General features: G+C 52.0%; 3 protein-coding genes across 3 annotated transcripts; 1 reads left to right on the forward strand and 2 right to left on the reverse strand.

Moving 5' to 3' along the window:
• Positions 1 to 95: 95 nt before the first annotated feature.
• Positions 96 to 4,892, reverse strand: BDP55DRAFT_321789 (uncharacterized protein). Its single transcript, XM_060566776.1, has 3 exons — positions 4,682 to 4,892; positions 4,022 to 4,589; positions 96 to 3,969 (listed from the first exon to the last, which is right to left on the reverse strand). The coding sequence occupies exons 2-3, from the start codon at positions 4,492 to 4,494 to the stop codon at positions 144 to 146; spliced, it is 4,299 nt and encodes a 1,432-aa protein (XP_060425058.1). The 5' UTR covers positions 4,495 to 4,589; positions 4,682 to 4,892; the 3' UTR covers positions 96 to 143.
• BDP55DRAFT_697177 (pfs domain-containing protein) lies at positions 4,678 to 6,700 on the reverse strand (the record flags this gene model as incomplete). Its single annotated transcript, XM_060577656.1, has 4 exons — positions 4,678 to 4,886; positions 4,938 to 5,145; positions 5,208 to 5,951; positions 6,680 to 6,700. 4 exons carry the CDS (start codon positions 6,698 to 6,700, stop codon positions 4,678 to 4,680), a joined length of 1,182 nt encoding a protein of 393 aa, XP_060425059.1.
• Positions 6,701 to 12,057: 5,357 nt separating this feature from the next.
• On the forward strand, positions 12,058 to 13,430 carry BDP55DRAFT_321809 (uncharacterized protein; the record flags this gene model as incomplete). Its single annotated transcript, XM_060566777.1, has 2 exons — positions 12,058 to 12,436; positions 12,556 to 13,430. Coding segments are annotated over exons 1-2 (927 nt in total), but the record flags the coding sequence as incomplete, so codon positions are not given.

Below are 13,430 nucleotides of genomic sequence, written 5' to 3' on the forward strand. Positions count from 1 at the left end.
AGCATCCATGATCAGCCGGGTCCTACCATTGTGGGGCTGCAGAAATAACCGGATGTAGTCAGACCAGAACGAGCAATCTAGGCGTATTATAAGAATATGGAAATCTAAACTAGTACAACTTAAGACTATTCATCAAGCAAAGATCATTCAGCCAGCATCCGAGTGAGCTCATGAGATGCCACAAGACAACTACCACAATTGTCAAAGCAGTCTTTACACATATCAAAGTCTCCCCCATTGCAGTCTGAACAGTGATAACATGTGTCATTCTCTGGTATGCTTAAAGTGCAGATGTCGCAGACCAGGTCCAATGGCGTTCCAGAGGCTGCGTGCTCATATGAAAGCTGACTGTCTGTGTCTCCTAAAAAGAAGTCCTCTCGTGATAGGTTGCCGTTCTTTGCTGTTTCAAGTAGAAGCGATACATCGGCAAGCCCCCGCCTTCTAGCCCATGATAGAGGTATTCGGCCGAAACAATCTCGAGAGTTGATGTCTACTTCATAAGTGTCCAAGAGGTTCCTCACGACCTCAACATGCCCTCTTCTGGCCGCAACAGAGAGGGCCGTTGAGCCGTACCGGTCCTTCCAGTCTACTACCGATGGATCCCGCTCAGCCAGAGTTGAGACGGCTTCAGCATGTCCGTTTTGAGCGGCGAAGAATAATGGTGTCCGGCCCAAAGGATCTATCGACCATGGGCTCACGTTTGGGTCGGCAAGAAGTAGCTGTACCACAGAGCTGTGACCGCCGCCAGCAGCGTATGACAGGGCGGTTCGACCGAACTGACTATTTCTGCTATCCAGGCAGACGCTGTACTTTCCATGTAACAGTGATAGAATCTCGTCATGCCCACCCGCCGCAGCGGCCTGCGTAGAACCGCCGAAATAGCCGCTATCGCAACTGGGATCCGCGCCATTCTCAAGAAGCAGCTCAGCAGTCTTATAATGGCCTCTGAATGAAGCCGCCTGAAGAGCATTGCCAAATTGGCCGCCCTGGGTATTGACATTCGCATTGTGTTGGAGAAGCATCTGGACAACCTTACTGTAGCCTCCGAGTGAAGCAGCATATAGTGCGTTGTTTTCCAACCCTCCCTGAGCAAGAGCGTCTGCGTTGTTATCTAGAAGCACTCCAACTGTCTCCTCGTGACCTAGGCGAGACGCCTCGTAGAGAGCCTCTCCGAGAGCTGTAGAGAGCTGGTGATTCTTCTCATCCAATTTGCCGAGGGTGTCAATTATTACCGCCATAACTCTATGACCGCTAGTCGAATTATGAGCTGCGGCAAAAAGAACCGCTCCGGTGATCGGGATGTTGTCTCGCTCCTTTAGAAGTAACGACATGATCTTATCGCCGCACCTCTCGTTGCCAGCTGCGAGACTGATGATCTCTTCAGTGAGAGGGACACCGTCTGCGTACCTTTCTAGGAAAAGTTCCAGAATCTCTGTGCCACACCACGGATTTTGAACGGCAACGCCGACGGCCTTTTCGGTGATCTGAATGTGGTCTCCGCGCCTGTCGAGAAGCATTTGTATGATTTCATAGGTAAAACAATTCGCACATGTGTGTACGAGGACTTTTTCAGGGATCGGGATGCGGTCGCCTCGCGCTGCGAAAAGCAATTTCATGACTTTGCCGCCTACTCCCGTGATTTTGACCGCCGCTTCAACAATACTCTCCGTGATGCGAATGCTATCCCCATAGCGTTCTAGCAGAACTGCCACCAGCCGATCGCCACACCTTGTATTCGAAGCTGCAGCCTGTAAAACGCTTGTGGTGATAACTATGTCGTCTCCGCACTTGTCAATGAGCAATGTGATGAAACGTACGCCGTTGCTAGGGTTATTAGCCGCAGCTATGACAATGTCTTCGGTAAGTCTATGTCGGACCTCCTCCAACCGCCACTCAAGAAGGAGCGGCAGCAGCAGATCGCCAGTTCTTCTTGTCCTCCGGCCCTTACCCTGTCGAGCTGCTTGTATGAGCACATGTTCAGTGACCTGAAGCTTATACTCTTTCCGCCTTGTAATAATCGCCTGTATACCTGTGGCGCTGTAACACGAAGCTATCAACTCGTCCGTGATACATACCTTTTCACCGCATTTGTTAAGAATCAGCGCCATCATTCCTGAGCACCGAGAGGCGGCCGCCATCTTGACGAACTTTTCAGTGATTCGAATTTCATGTGGATACTTATCCAGAAAAACACCCATTATCTTGTCACCGCAGTACTGGTTGTCGAATATCGCCTCCATAATGTCTTCGGTGATTTTGATATCATCTCCGTACTCTTCCAATAGCACAGCTGCCACGTTGCCGCCATGGTGATGATTCTGGACGGCAGCTTTGAAGATCTTGGTGTTAACCTCCAGAGCGTCGCCATGTGTCTCGATGAATTTGCGTACAATGGTACCACTGAATCTGTGTACGACATTTTCCATGAAATTGGTGGGAATCTGGGACTTGGTCCCAAATCTGCCGAGCAAGAGCATCATTACTTCAATTCTATGCCTTGGATTTTTTCCGACCGCGTCAAAGAGCTCCGCTGTTATCTTTACTTCGTCTTCACACACTTCAAGAAGCATTTCCATGAGATCTTTGTCGCAGTTTCGACTTGAGGCAATCGACATTAGAAATTCTTTCGTTATGTTGATCTGGCCCCTTCGCGTGTCAAGGAGCAACGGTAGAACTGATTTGTCAAGCCGTAACGTGTCAGTAGCCGCGGCTAGAATCATATCTGCGGAGATTTCGATCTCGTCTCCCCGCTCATCAAGTAACAGCTTCACCACATCCGCTCTGTTCTGAATAGCAGCTGAGACAATTTCCGGAGTGATTTGACTCTTATAATGTTTGAGAAGTAGCGAAGTAGATTCTACGCCTCTCCTGCTATTTCTGACTGCGGCTTTGATGATGTCGCCAGTGATGTTGATTTCGCGACCCCGTTTCTCTAGAAGATGAGAAAGGATGATGTCGCCGCATACTAGGTTCGAGGCAGCAGTTTGAACAACTTCTTCGGTGACTCGGATGTCTGACGCAAGCCTTTCTAGCAGGAACGACATCACTCGCACACTGTTTCTCATACTTCCAGCCGCAATTTTCACATGTTTCAGGGTCCAGTTGAAGGCGACTCCGACGTCGAATTGCCACTGGAGGATTTGAATGCTGTCGTACCTTATGATAAGTTCATCATGTGTGGCGCCATTTAGATTCCTGGGCCGAGCTCGGGCCAGCTGCGTCCAACGTTCTGGGCTCAAAACTCCCGACAAGTCAAATACACAGATAACCAGCATTGCAAATGGCATGTAGGATAAAGCGGCATTGAACTCGTGTTTCTCATCCAGATCCGCGTCGTATCTCTTGCATGAAAGTCGGTCATGCCAACGAGAGAACGGAGAGGAATGATTTCCTTCCCCGGAGAAGAATTTGGTCAAAATCAGGGATAAACGTGATTGCCTTTCTTCATGGTCTGCGTATTTTGCGTGGTGTGCCCAAAAGGAGAACGAGTATCGCATAACCGGCGTCAAAGGCATGATTACAGAAGGGATATCATCAAGGTTGAGAAGGCATTGCTCCGCCGCAAGTGCGTGTGCAGTCGTAATTTGGTATGCATGTTCACCCTCAAAGAACTCTCTGACGGATAAGTGGGAGAAGCGGAAGGCGTCCAGTGTCTCGTCAAAAAGAACCATATTGTTGCACAATTCCAGGAGTTGGTCTCTTGAGATGGTGGCGGTGGATACGTCCTTTGCTCCTGACACCATTGCGAGGAAGACGTCCGATTTGAATTGCTCTTGGGCACAAAGCAGCCATCTAAAGGCTTTCCTGGCCACTTCTCTGTCTGCGACGGCATCCCTGGTTTCGATCTTTGCCAGGATCTCTTGGTAAAGCCCTTCCAGTGTTCGCGGCATCTTGGCTAGCCTCTCTTCAATGGCAGCATCAGTGGCCTGGCGATAAAGCTCTTGTATGTGTAGGCTGGCCCAACGGAACCTGCAAACTGTAAGTTTAATATCCAAAAGATGAGCTAGAAGTTACAACTTACATTCCATGCGCATTAGCAGTAAGCTCGAAAATAATCTTGTTCCGCAGTTCCTCCTTTCTTGAGCTTCCTCGCAGCAGAGACCCTTTGCTGACAAGACGACAAGTCTCTAACCGCACATATAAGTCGATGTCTCCCGAGTTGCGCTCTGATGAGAGGTGGAGGTTTCCGTACTTTTGAAGCTCGTGTACGATGTCCCTATCGTCTCGACTGGATACGAAGACCTTCATAGTGGTCGGTGTTATAACGAGAGACACGAGAAAGTCCAAAAGGTCTTGTCGGGTTTCTCTATCGCACTCGTCCAGTGCATCGATGATCAATGTGATTGTCTGACCTTGATAACTATCAAGTAATAGCCTGTGGATAAGAGCTTTGGTCTCGTCTAGTGTGAGAGACTGTGAAGCAAAAGCTTTTTCTTCAAATCTTCTGTACACCTCGACTGCGGCATCCAGAATATCCGCACCGGTCTGGGGCATCGCTAGTTGCCTCGCAAGACTCGCCGCTATGCTGGTGGGATTGGAAAGGCCGGGCTCGGCCGGATTTCGGGAGCAGTAAAAGTACACCGTCGCTGCTGGAGATAGTCTCAGAGCATCTTCAACAACAATTGACCTGAGTTTTCAACATGAGGTCAGATTATATGTTGGGTGATCGGCATCAACTTACGTCAGCTTGCTCTTGCCAGAGCCTGGAATGCCGTGTAGCCATAAGATGGACGATGCCTCAGAGTTCTTCCAGGACTGAAAGACTTTGTCCTCGAGAAGCCACTTTCCTGTTCCTTCTAGAACCTCACTCTTGTTTTGTGTGTGATGCTGTTCGTATGGTTCTTTCGAAATCCAAGTCAAAATCTCGTTGATACGCTGGGTTGAAACTTGATTTTATTAGCCTGAGCCAAAGTCTGTACCATGGATAGCTTACATACACCCAAGCCTAGAGTCCCCTAACGCATCAGTTTGGATGTACAACTCGAGAAGGGCCTTCATTGAGGAGGCCGCTGTAGCAGCCGCGAACGTCTGCCATTTCTTATTCTTATGGCTGTCGGCGTAGTCGCAAACCCCCTTTACAACGACGCATGGTACCTCGTCCCAAGCCCCGGCGGCCTCCATCTCGAAGGCAACGAGGTCATACCTCTGAGCGATTTCGTCGCGATGCACGCCTGACTTCATCACGGCATTTCCTGACCCGACACCACCAATGAGTATGTGCGGCTTTGGGCCTCTGCGGTATTGCCTTCGCGCTCTAGTTCCTTTTTGGTCTCGAGGCTCTCCCTGAGCACGAAATGACTTTTGTCGCATTCAAGTTCTACGCACGATGCATCCGGAGCTGTCTCACAAATCCATGTATCGTCGCAGCCACAGTCAGCATCATCTCCGTGCCTGTGCTCATAGTTCGGGCTGAAGAGTCCGTCATGGGCTGCTCCAGGGTAGGGGTACCGAGTCCGCTTCCTTCCGGCCTGTGCGGCGGTCTGCTGAATACCGGTAAGGATCTCAGCTGTACGACGCTCAAGGCTTTCGAAAGTTCGCTCAGTCCCAAGGGAGGCCAGAAGTGAGCGGATGTCCTTGTTGGATCGGCCCAGGCTATCGTTGAGGGTGTCTTTAGTCGCAAAACGATGAGGATTCTGACGGCCAAAATCGTATTGAACCACCGTCTTGCTAATAATGACGTCTCCGAGTAAAACCTCTTTTTCGGTTCCTGGGCTGGGAACTCCGCCGCATATGCCCACTAGCAAAGCTAGCTTGAGCTCAGTATAGCTCGAACGGAAGCTTGCCATGGCAGACGCCGAGCTTACTGTCCCCATGCTAGGAAGCAGAGCCATGACAACGTTATATTTGCCTATCCGGCCGGTAGTGTATCTGTTCGGATCTCCGCGAGCTCTGCCGAACTTATCGCCGTCCTCGTCAAAAAACTCGTCAAAAGCCAGGGTGGCAGCATTGTACTCAAGAGGGAGCGCGCACAACACAGCGATTCAAAAATCTTCGCGACGTCGAGGTCGCTGATCGGCAGCCATTGTGATGAAGACTAGGCCGCTAACAACTCAAACCACTCAGTTGAAAATGTTGAAAGAATCTCAAAGTGATTACAGAACAGATTCTCAAGTATGGTGTTGGAGGAAAGCTGGGTTTGTGAACTCTCTCCAAGGCACTGAAGGGGATGCGGGGGTTCGAGCACTTCCAAATCTGCTTCAGGGGTAGAACGTGATACATTTGCCTGACATGCTGCATAATATATTGGTCGGTAGAGTGGATGAGGATAAGCTGCGCCTTCTACATGCAGGTATTCCTATAAGTTTATTGGCACACGACAAGTTACTGAGAGTCCTAGTTCTCTGCGGACTCCCGATAGGTCACTTTACCTGTGCCAAGGAGCATCTCATGCGTATACGAAGATGGGGAGGCTTCCAGCCTGCTTCTTCATACAGCCCGAGGCAGACTCGGTCTCAACTGCAGGCTGTAGCCTGCTGCTCAGATGTTTTTCCTACGGTCCACTATTTCCCCGGCGTTGGCCACCGCGATGTCTGTCGATGCAATGTGTCAGATTGGTCAAGAATACTATGAGTCTTATTCCCTTTCAAATCTACTGAATTTATTATGCGCAGTGATGGTTTCCGTACTAGCTAGGTTGCTTCAGCGAAATGAGAGGTCCCGAAGTTGGTATTGTACAGACCTTCGGCCTGGACGGCCCCATCGCGGCCTCGCACTTGGTCTCGTCTCCGGCGTTCGGTCAATGATCCGGAATGCTGCTGAAGACCCGTATTTCTCATGGCCCTAGCGCAGTCTTGATCTCCGGGAGAAACGCCTAAGCGTATCGTGCTCAATGCGAGGATTCCTCATATTTCTGTATTTCTCTGTATCGAGACTTTAACCAGATAATCGGAGTTTTTGGGTGTAAGAACAGGACCACGCGGCAAATCAACTTCCTCTCTCCCTCGTTGGCGAAGCAACAAAGCTGCAGCTAATCTGATACTGTGGCAGCCAAGGGCGTTCGTAGTCTCTTTGTACCTCAGTGCCCGGAATATTCCTGACCGTCAGGAACTCAGAATCTACCACCGCGGTTTAGACTCGCCCGGCGTGTATTCGCCATGAGGACTTGGCAAGCAATGCCAACGTAGCGACTCAGCCTCTTCACTGGCTCCTTGCCGGAGATTCAACGGCCAGATCTTGGAACCAACTCCATCAACTGTCGGGCCGATACCATCCCTACACAAGAAACATCTACCAACAATACCTCTGCAAATCTAACCCCAGGTTTTCTACTCAGCTTCACCATGCCAGTCAGCGCCACACTCTTTGATTGCTCAAGTAGGCGAGACCCGTTGGCCTGTGGTCTAGATATTACCCCCTAGCTGGGGTCGGATGGACATGTGATACCAAAAGAAAGAAGACATTGAAAGCATTGCCACCATCACCAAGAGTTTGATTGAGAAAAACTCCTTGCACGAGATCCTACCCTCAATCTTGGTGTCTCTCCTATACATTTATCAAATAGCTTGGCATTCAAACACTTGAGAAGTAAACATCCTTGAATACCCATGGTTGCCATGCGTACGTAGACACATGTCAATAATAACTTTTACAACGGCCAAACGTCTGGAGAAACACTAAACAGGCCTGTCTGACAGATCAAGAATGTGGCCCCATGAACCCAAGAAGTGGAAGTGAATGAGCGTCTACGAAGTCGAGAAGCTGTCACCTTTCAGCTTCGTCCTAGAACCATGGCTGAGAAGAGCCCAAACAACACAGCAAGTGGTCACACAGCGGCGAAGCGGCTAGAGGCCTCATATGGGAATGACAACAAACAGTCACACAACATGCTGACAACGGGGCCGTCAACTAGGCTTATGCCTGCGCACTAGTGTCGGGAACGCAGATTGAGCCACGATGGCATATGCAGCTCTAATCCCAGTGGCCCATTAGCAGACGGCATTAATGGGAGTCCGGCAGGATTGTATCCAAGGACCAAAGGTCGAGCGTTGGCTGACGGGTCCGACATGTTTGTTGTCACCAGCGCGCTGGTTGAACAGCTTTTCGGGCGTGATATCTACCACGTGCTGGTACGACCTGGCCTGGGCAAATATACCTGGCTGCTCTCACACAAGAATTACATTGTTTTATCCGTCCAGCCGGTTCCTTTCGGCCTAAGTACTTATCAGTTATGTCATCCGCCTCCGCTAGCCCCAATTCCAGGGCAGGATGCGCACAGCTTATCACAAAAGAAACCGGGTTGACTTCACGAGCTGAACCGGGAGCACGAAGAACATGCTGAAAAGGCGGCAGAGAGATGCAGCACATGAGTCGCAGGGACCGGTGGCGGCTGGGGCTCAATAGGCGGACGGGACTCGGGAGGCGGGAATGGATGCAAGATGGACATGGGGGGGCAGCGGAGCGAATGGGGGTCTGAGGTTGAGACGAACAAGAGTGACTATTAACTGGCGAATCTGACGTGCATGAGACGAGCGATCTGTGGGCGGCCAGAACCGGGATGGAGAGGTATTTTGGTATCATCGTCGGTGCCATCAAGGGGTTGGTAGGCGGTAGTGGTACGGGATCAACGTGATACCAGTCTGGCGGCGCGAAGTGGCTGGATCTACCCAGCTGCGCGGTAGAGGCCATTTTCAGAGGCCCAAAATCCCGCTCTGTTCATTGTGGATGACAGGAAATGCGTGATGTTCGAAATGGGTGGTCCAGTCTTGTTGATGTCGAGGTGCACCTCGTGCGAAGCTGGTGAACTATAACTCGGGAAGCCTAGATACCAGCACGACAGCCTTAGAGGGTTGTAGGATGGAGTATCAGTAACATGAAGATCAAAAAGCCCACTCGTGGTAGCTGACACCTCGTACGGTGGAAATGAGGACGGCTACCTGCTGGGTAGCGGACGAACACAAAATCGTGAAGGTTTTCGTACGTTGCCGAATGGGTACGAGAAAGTTGTAGACGATGCAGCGAAAGTAGCGAATAATGTGGACAGGAACATGGAATGCAACCCATCCGGCGCGCGGGTAGACAAGCTGACCGTTTTGCGGTGTGGAATTCGGGTGGCATTCGGGGGACGGTCTGCCGGCCTCCTCTAGACGGCTTTGGGGGCAACGGCTGGGCTGGCGGTCGGTACCTCAAAAGCTGCTGCAGGAGAGTGGCAGGAGAGTGGCAGGAGAGAAACAGTCTGGTAGTTGACGATTGGCCCCTGGAGGCGGGGATTGTTGATGGAGAAGGATGTGGTGTAGCAGACGATGTGGGTTAATGCTGGTTGAAGCTCGCTGGGTTGGCCAAGGGGGCCGATTGGGGCCCTGTGATGCGTTGGCACGGCGTGCCAGCTCTCGTGGACGACGCAGATTGGACGGCGGACGAGCAGGGGGGTGCTGCGCTGTATGCCAGTGTCTCGAGCAATGGGCAAGCCGTGAGAGATTGAGGGAGGGGAAAAGGCCTCTCTGTTGGTGTATTGGAGCATGTAAAACAACAGGGCCAAAGGCTATGCATGCCAACTCATCAAGGCGGCCAGAAGCAGATGTGCCTTTTTCTTTTGGTCTTGTTGTTGCTTCCACTCTCCTTGCCTCCCCTCCCCCGTTGTTTGTATCGCTGTCGCTGCGTTGACTGGCCCGTCGGTGTGCGTGGTGATTTGTCCGACATTTGTTGGGGCGACACGAGAGACGCTGATGAGGTGGACGGCATGGCATGGGCAGTCGCTGTAACCGGACTCATGTTGCAGACCGCTTCTCTTCTTAGGTCTACCGTCGCTGACATGACAGATATGTCGAGACGAAGGTCTCTCTCTCGGTGGGCATGAAGCAAATATCGGCGGCAGGCCGTAAGTGTCCGGCGGCGGGCGGCGGTGTTCTCTGCAGGGCAATGCTCGATGCATGCTCGGTATCGCGAGCGAATGGTTGGGCAGTACGTATTCTTCAAGTGACAGCTGTGTACGACGTGGTACGCCGAGCAACGACGCACAAGGGCGGCAGCTGGTGTCGTGGAACAGGCAATAAGGCGAACATCAACTCAATCGGGTCTTGTCTCGTTGCGGGTGCGCTTGCGCGAACCTGTGCCTGTGTACTATCGCAGGCCTCAAGAGCGAGGGTTGCCGATGCAGCCCGGCCAGACGCTTGTGCTGAAGTGTTGGATACCTCGAGGTAGCGAGCGACTGACTAGTTGGAGCTGAGGCAGGGGAGATGACGATGCCAAAGTCAATCAGGAGTAATGTCATGCAGTGGCCGTGGTTGGCTGTATATGTTGGTCTGGCGATCCCGGTTCTGATTGAATTTTGGGCTCCAGCTCGATTTCATGACTTTTATTGGTATTCCTAGCAACATCAGCCGAAGCTGAGGATATCGGACTAGATGGCTAGGTGGTCCTAGATTCGTAGGTAGGCACTGGCCTGTTGCTCTTATTGGATGTGGCTCGCGTGGCAATAGAAAGACACAAAAACAAAAGCAATGAATGATAGCGTACTCCATAAAGCAGTAAACTAAAGTGGCGGCGAAAACAACAACGGGGATGGCTTCAACCAACCTAAGACGGGGGACGGGGGTGTGTTTGGATGTGCGTTGGCGGGCAACGTCTTTTTTTCGTCCAATGTTTAAACTCTCTGAGTGGGCGCTGCACCTTCTCTACCAAAGGCAAGTAAGTGGTGGAAGCTTGCCTCTCTGGTGGCTCTTTCCCACTTCATGGATGGCATTTGCATTTTGTGTGAGGTGGCAGGTGGGAGAGGCGTGCCCCGTCCGTTCCTTCTAGCTTCGTTTGGTTTAGTTCCATCCCTCCTCCGTGTTTCCTTCCTTTCCTTCTTCCCCTCCAGCCTTTTACCCCACGCTTGCCCGCCTCGTCAGTTTCCATGCAACGAATAATGGAAAGAACGAGGCAGGTGAATGGTACTTGTACAAAGGCACGAGGTTAGGCCAGGAACATGTTGCTTGAACCAACTGCTCCGAATAAACCGAGGACGTGAGCCTATGAGTACGAAAACTACACCACAAGGCATGTATCCTCGACGCATATAAGTCATCATCTGACTGCAATGTTTCCGCTGCGTGTGTGTGTGTGTGTGTGTGTGTGTGTGTGTGTGTGAGCTGCCATGTCCACGGGTGCGAGTGTGGCCATCCTTGTCAGCAGTTCGCCCCCTCATTTTTCTGCTCTTGTTGCTGGAAGATCGTCCAGCGGTTCGCAGCTACAGGGAACCAGCAGCTGGGGCACAACTTTCAACCTTGGGTCTGCCCTGCTCCTTTTCCCTTGCCACGCATTACCTTACCTCTCGACGGAGTACGGAGTACCTTAGAGAGACGGGACTGGACGCATCGCATCTCACGCACCAAACCCGGGTCTTTTTTGGGTTCCTAACCGCTGGCCGTTGGCCGCTGGATGCCCGGTCGGTCCTGTCTCCGGCCCCAGCGGCCCACCCCTGTCTTCCAGCTCACAGCTTCCATCTTCCTCCCGGTCTGTTGTTTGGATATTTGGGTACGAAGTATCATCTGGGTAGGTCCAGCGAGTCGGACGTGGCCGTGGACGTGGAGTCTCCCTGCCGGCACCTCAGGGCTCACCCACGCCCAGCTCCAGTGTCTGTTACTCGCAGCGGAAAGCGACAGCTCTCTCCCGCACACCTTGGGCAGCGTGACAAGTACCCGATACCCAAGCAATCCGGGAGCAACTGCATGCAATGGAACTTGCAACATGTCCACGTTCACGTCTTGCTGTCCTCCTTTTTCTTGTACGCTGTACACAGATACTTTCTCTCATCTCACCTGAGGTAGGTACCTAAGTAAGGTACGAATATAAGGTACATGGTACAAAAGATAGGTATCTCTCTGGGATAGAAAGAGCGAGGATACAGATGGCAGGTGTGGTGAGGTACCTTATAAAGTACGTACCTGACCCAACCAGCCCACCCTCGTGTCGTGCCTGGTCTTGCCTTCCTTGCCTTGCTGTGCCTTCCTCGCCTTGAGACCCTTGCCTTCCTTTCTTGTTCCGTCCCTTCCTCCCGCATTACCTTAAACCACGGCCAAAACCTCCCATGACTTTTGCCTTGCTTGGGTTTCTGATTTGTTTTTCTTCCCTCTTTTTTTTTTTTTTTTTTTGACAATAGAAATTCTTCCCATGTAAACATATCGACAAGGCAGTGAATACACTTCCTTCACCCGACGACATCTACCTCATCTCTCGAGGCACTGGCATTGCGCCGACCTCTCCTCTTCTCCTCCCTCTTCCTCCGCCGTCCTTTATCGTTGAGTCTGCCCCGCTTCAGCAGCTATCGTACCCACCCGCTTGCGCCCATCGTCAACGGCGCACACTCGACGACATCACGCGGTTGCGACAGCACAGCTACCAGCTTGTTCGAAAGCTGCTGCTGAAGCTGCCCCCTCGCTCTTCGACTCAAATCCTCATGGTCGCAACATGATTTCCATGCAGCGTTCCCTCTCTTCGCCAGTTCGCGTAGTCTCTGCCCGTAGGTCCCACCAACAACCTCACCATCACCCACAAAGCGCTCTATTCTGTCGTAGCCTCCCGTTTCTTCCACTACCTTACCTGAAGGTACTGACTGTTGCTGTTTCTTCTGCGTCATAGCTGCCTCCCAAGATGACGCGAACCAGCCCCGATCCTCGAATCCTCCTGCCGAAACCTACAACACGTCCTTCAGATCCCGTCGCCAGAGGTCTCCTAGCCCGACCCGAAGCGTCGAGGCCGTAACCCTGCCTGTTCGTCGTAGCGAAGACACACCGAGAAGACCCGCCTCTCGGTCGCACCAGAAGCCCGTGATTGCCCAAGCGTCAACGCCCATTGCCACCTCTCCCGTAAAAGCCACCATGGATTCTTCGTCCGATGCGGCCCTCGCCTCCGCCACGGGAACGGCTTCTTCGCCCGCCCTCCCCCAAGCTCTCCTCCCGGATCCATCCATGTACACGAACCCTCATCTGGCGCCCGAACCTGATACAACGACCCTGGAGGAGCTCGCCCATTTGGTTAGACTGTCCAAGTACCAGGAGCGCAAGCGCGCAAACACACGCATACGCCTGCAGAGGAACCTCATCTCCACAGCCTTGTCAGCTCGTTTGAACCGCTGCGGTGAGATTGCCCGGAAGAACTTGGTAGACTGCTTTCGCTCCGATGACAAGAAGACCTTTGCTTCTCTATTCAACGCCATTCACGATGTGCGCAAGAGCTGCGACGAACTGCGCCGCTATGCTTTGTTGGAGCCCGAGATGGACTCTCTTCAATCCCCTGCCCTGGCGTCGTCAGAAAGCCTGGACACGCCGCCGAAATCGACCTCGGGATCTAGTTCTCTCGGATCCATGACCCCTTTTCTTTCCGAGTTGCCCGCCTCTGTTCGGGAAATCTTTCTTAACTTTCTGAACCAGATCAGGACGAACCCGGACTACTTGGCTACAAGATTATGTTCTCTAACCTCTGCAGAACTGAATGTCTTTACTGGCGTCCATCAG

The sequence above is a fragment of the Colletotrichum godetiae genome (genome assembly GCF_030913485.1).
Source record: "Colletotrichum godetiae strain CBS 193.32 chromosome Unknown BDP55scaffold_51, whole genome shotgun sequence".
Lineage (NCBI taxonomy): Eukaryota > Fungi > Ascomycota > Sordariomycetes > Glomerellales > Glomerellaceae > Colletotrichum > Colletotrichum godetiae.

What these genes read in the sequence shown, in the direction of transcription:
- BDP55DRAFT_321789 (XM_060566776.1), bottom strand. Translation starts at nt 4,494, where the DNA reads ATGCCCCAGACCGGTGCGGATATTCTGGATGCCGCAGTCGAGGTGTAC. An exon ending in ACTGCTAATGCGCATGGAAT is followed by an intron (nt 3,970 to 4,021) that starts GTAAGTTGTAAC and finishes TACAGTTTGCAG; the next exon opens with GTTCCGTTGGGCCAGCCTAC.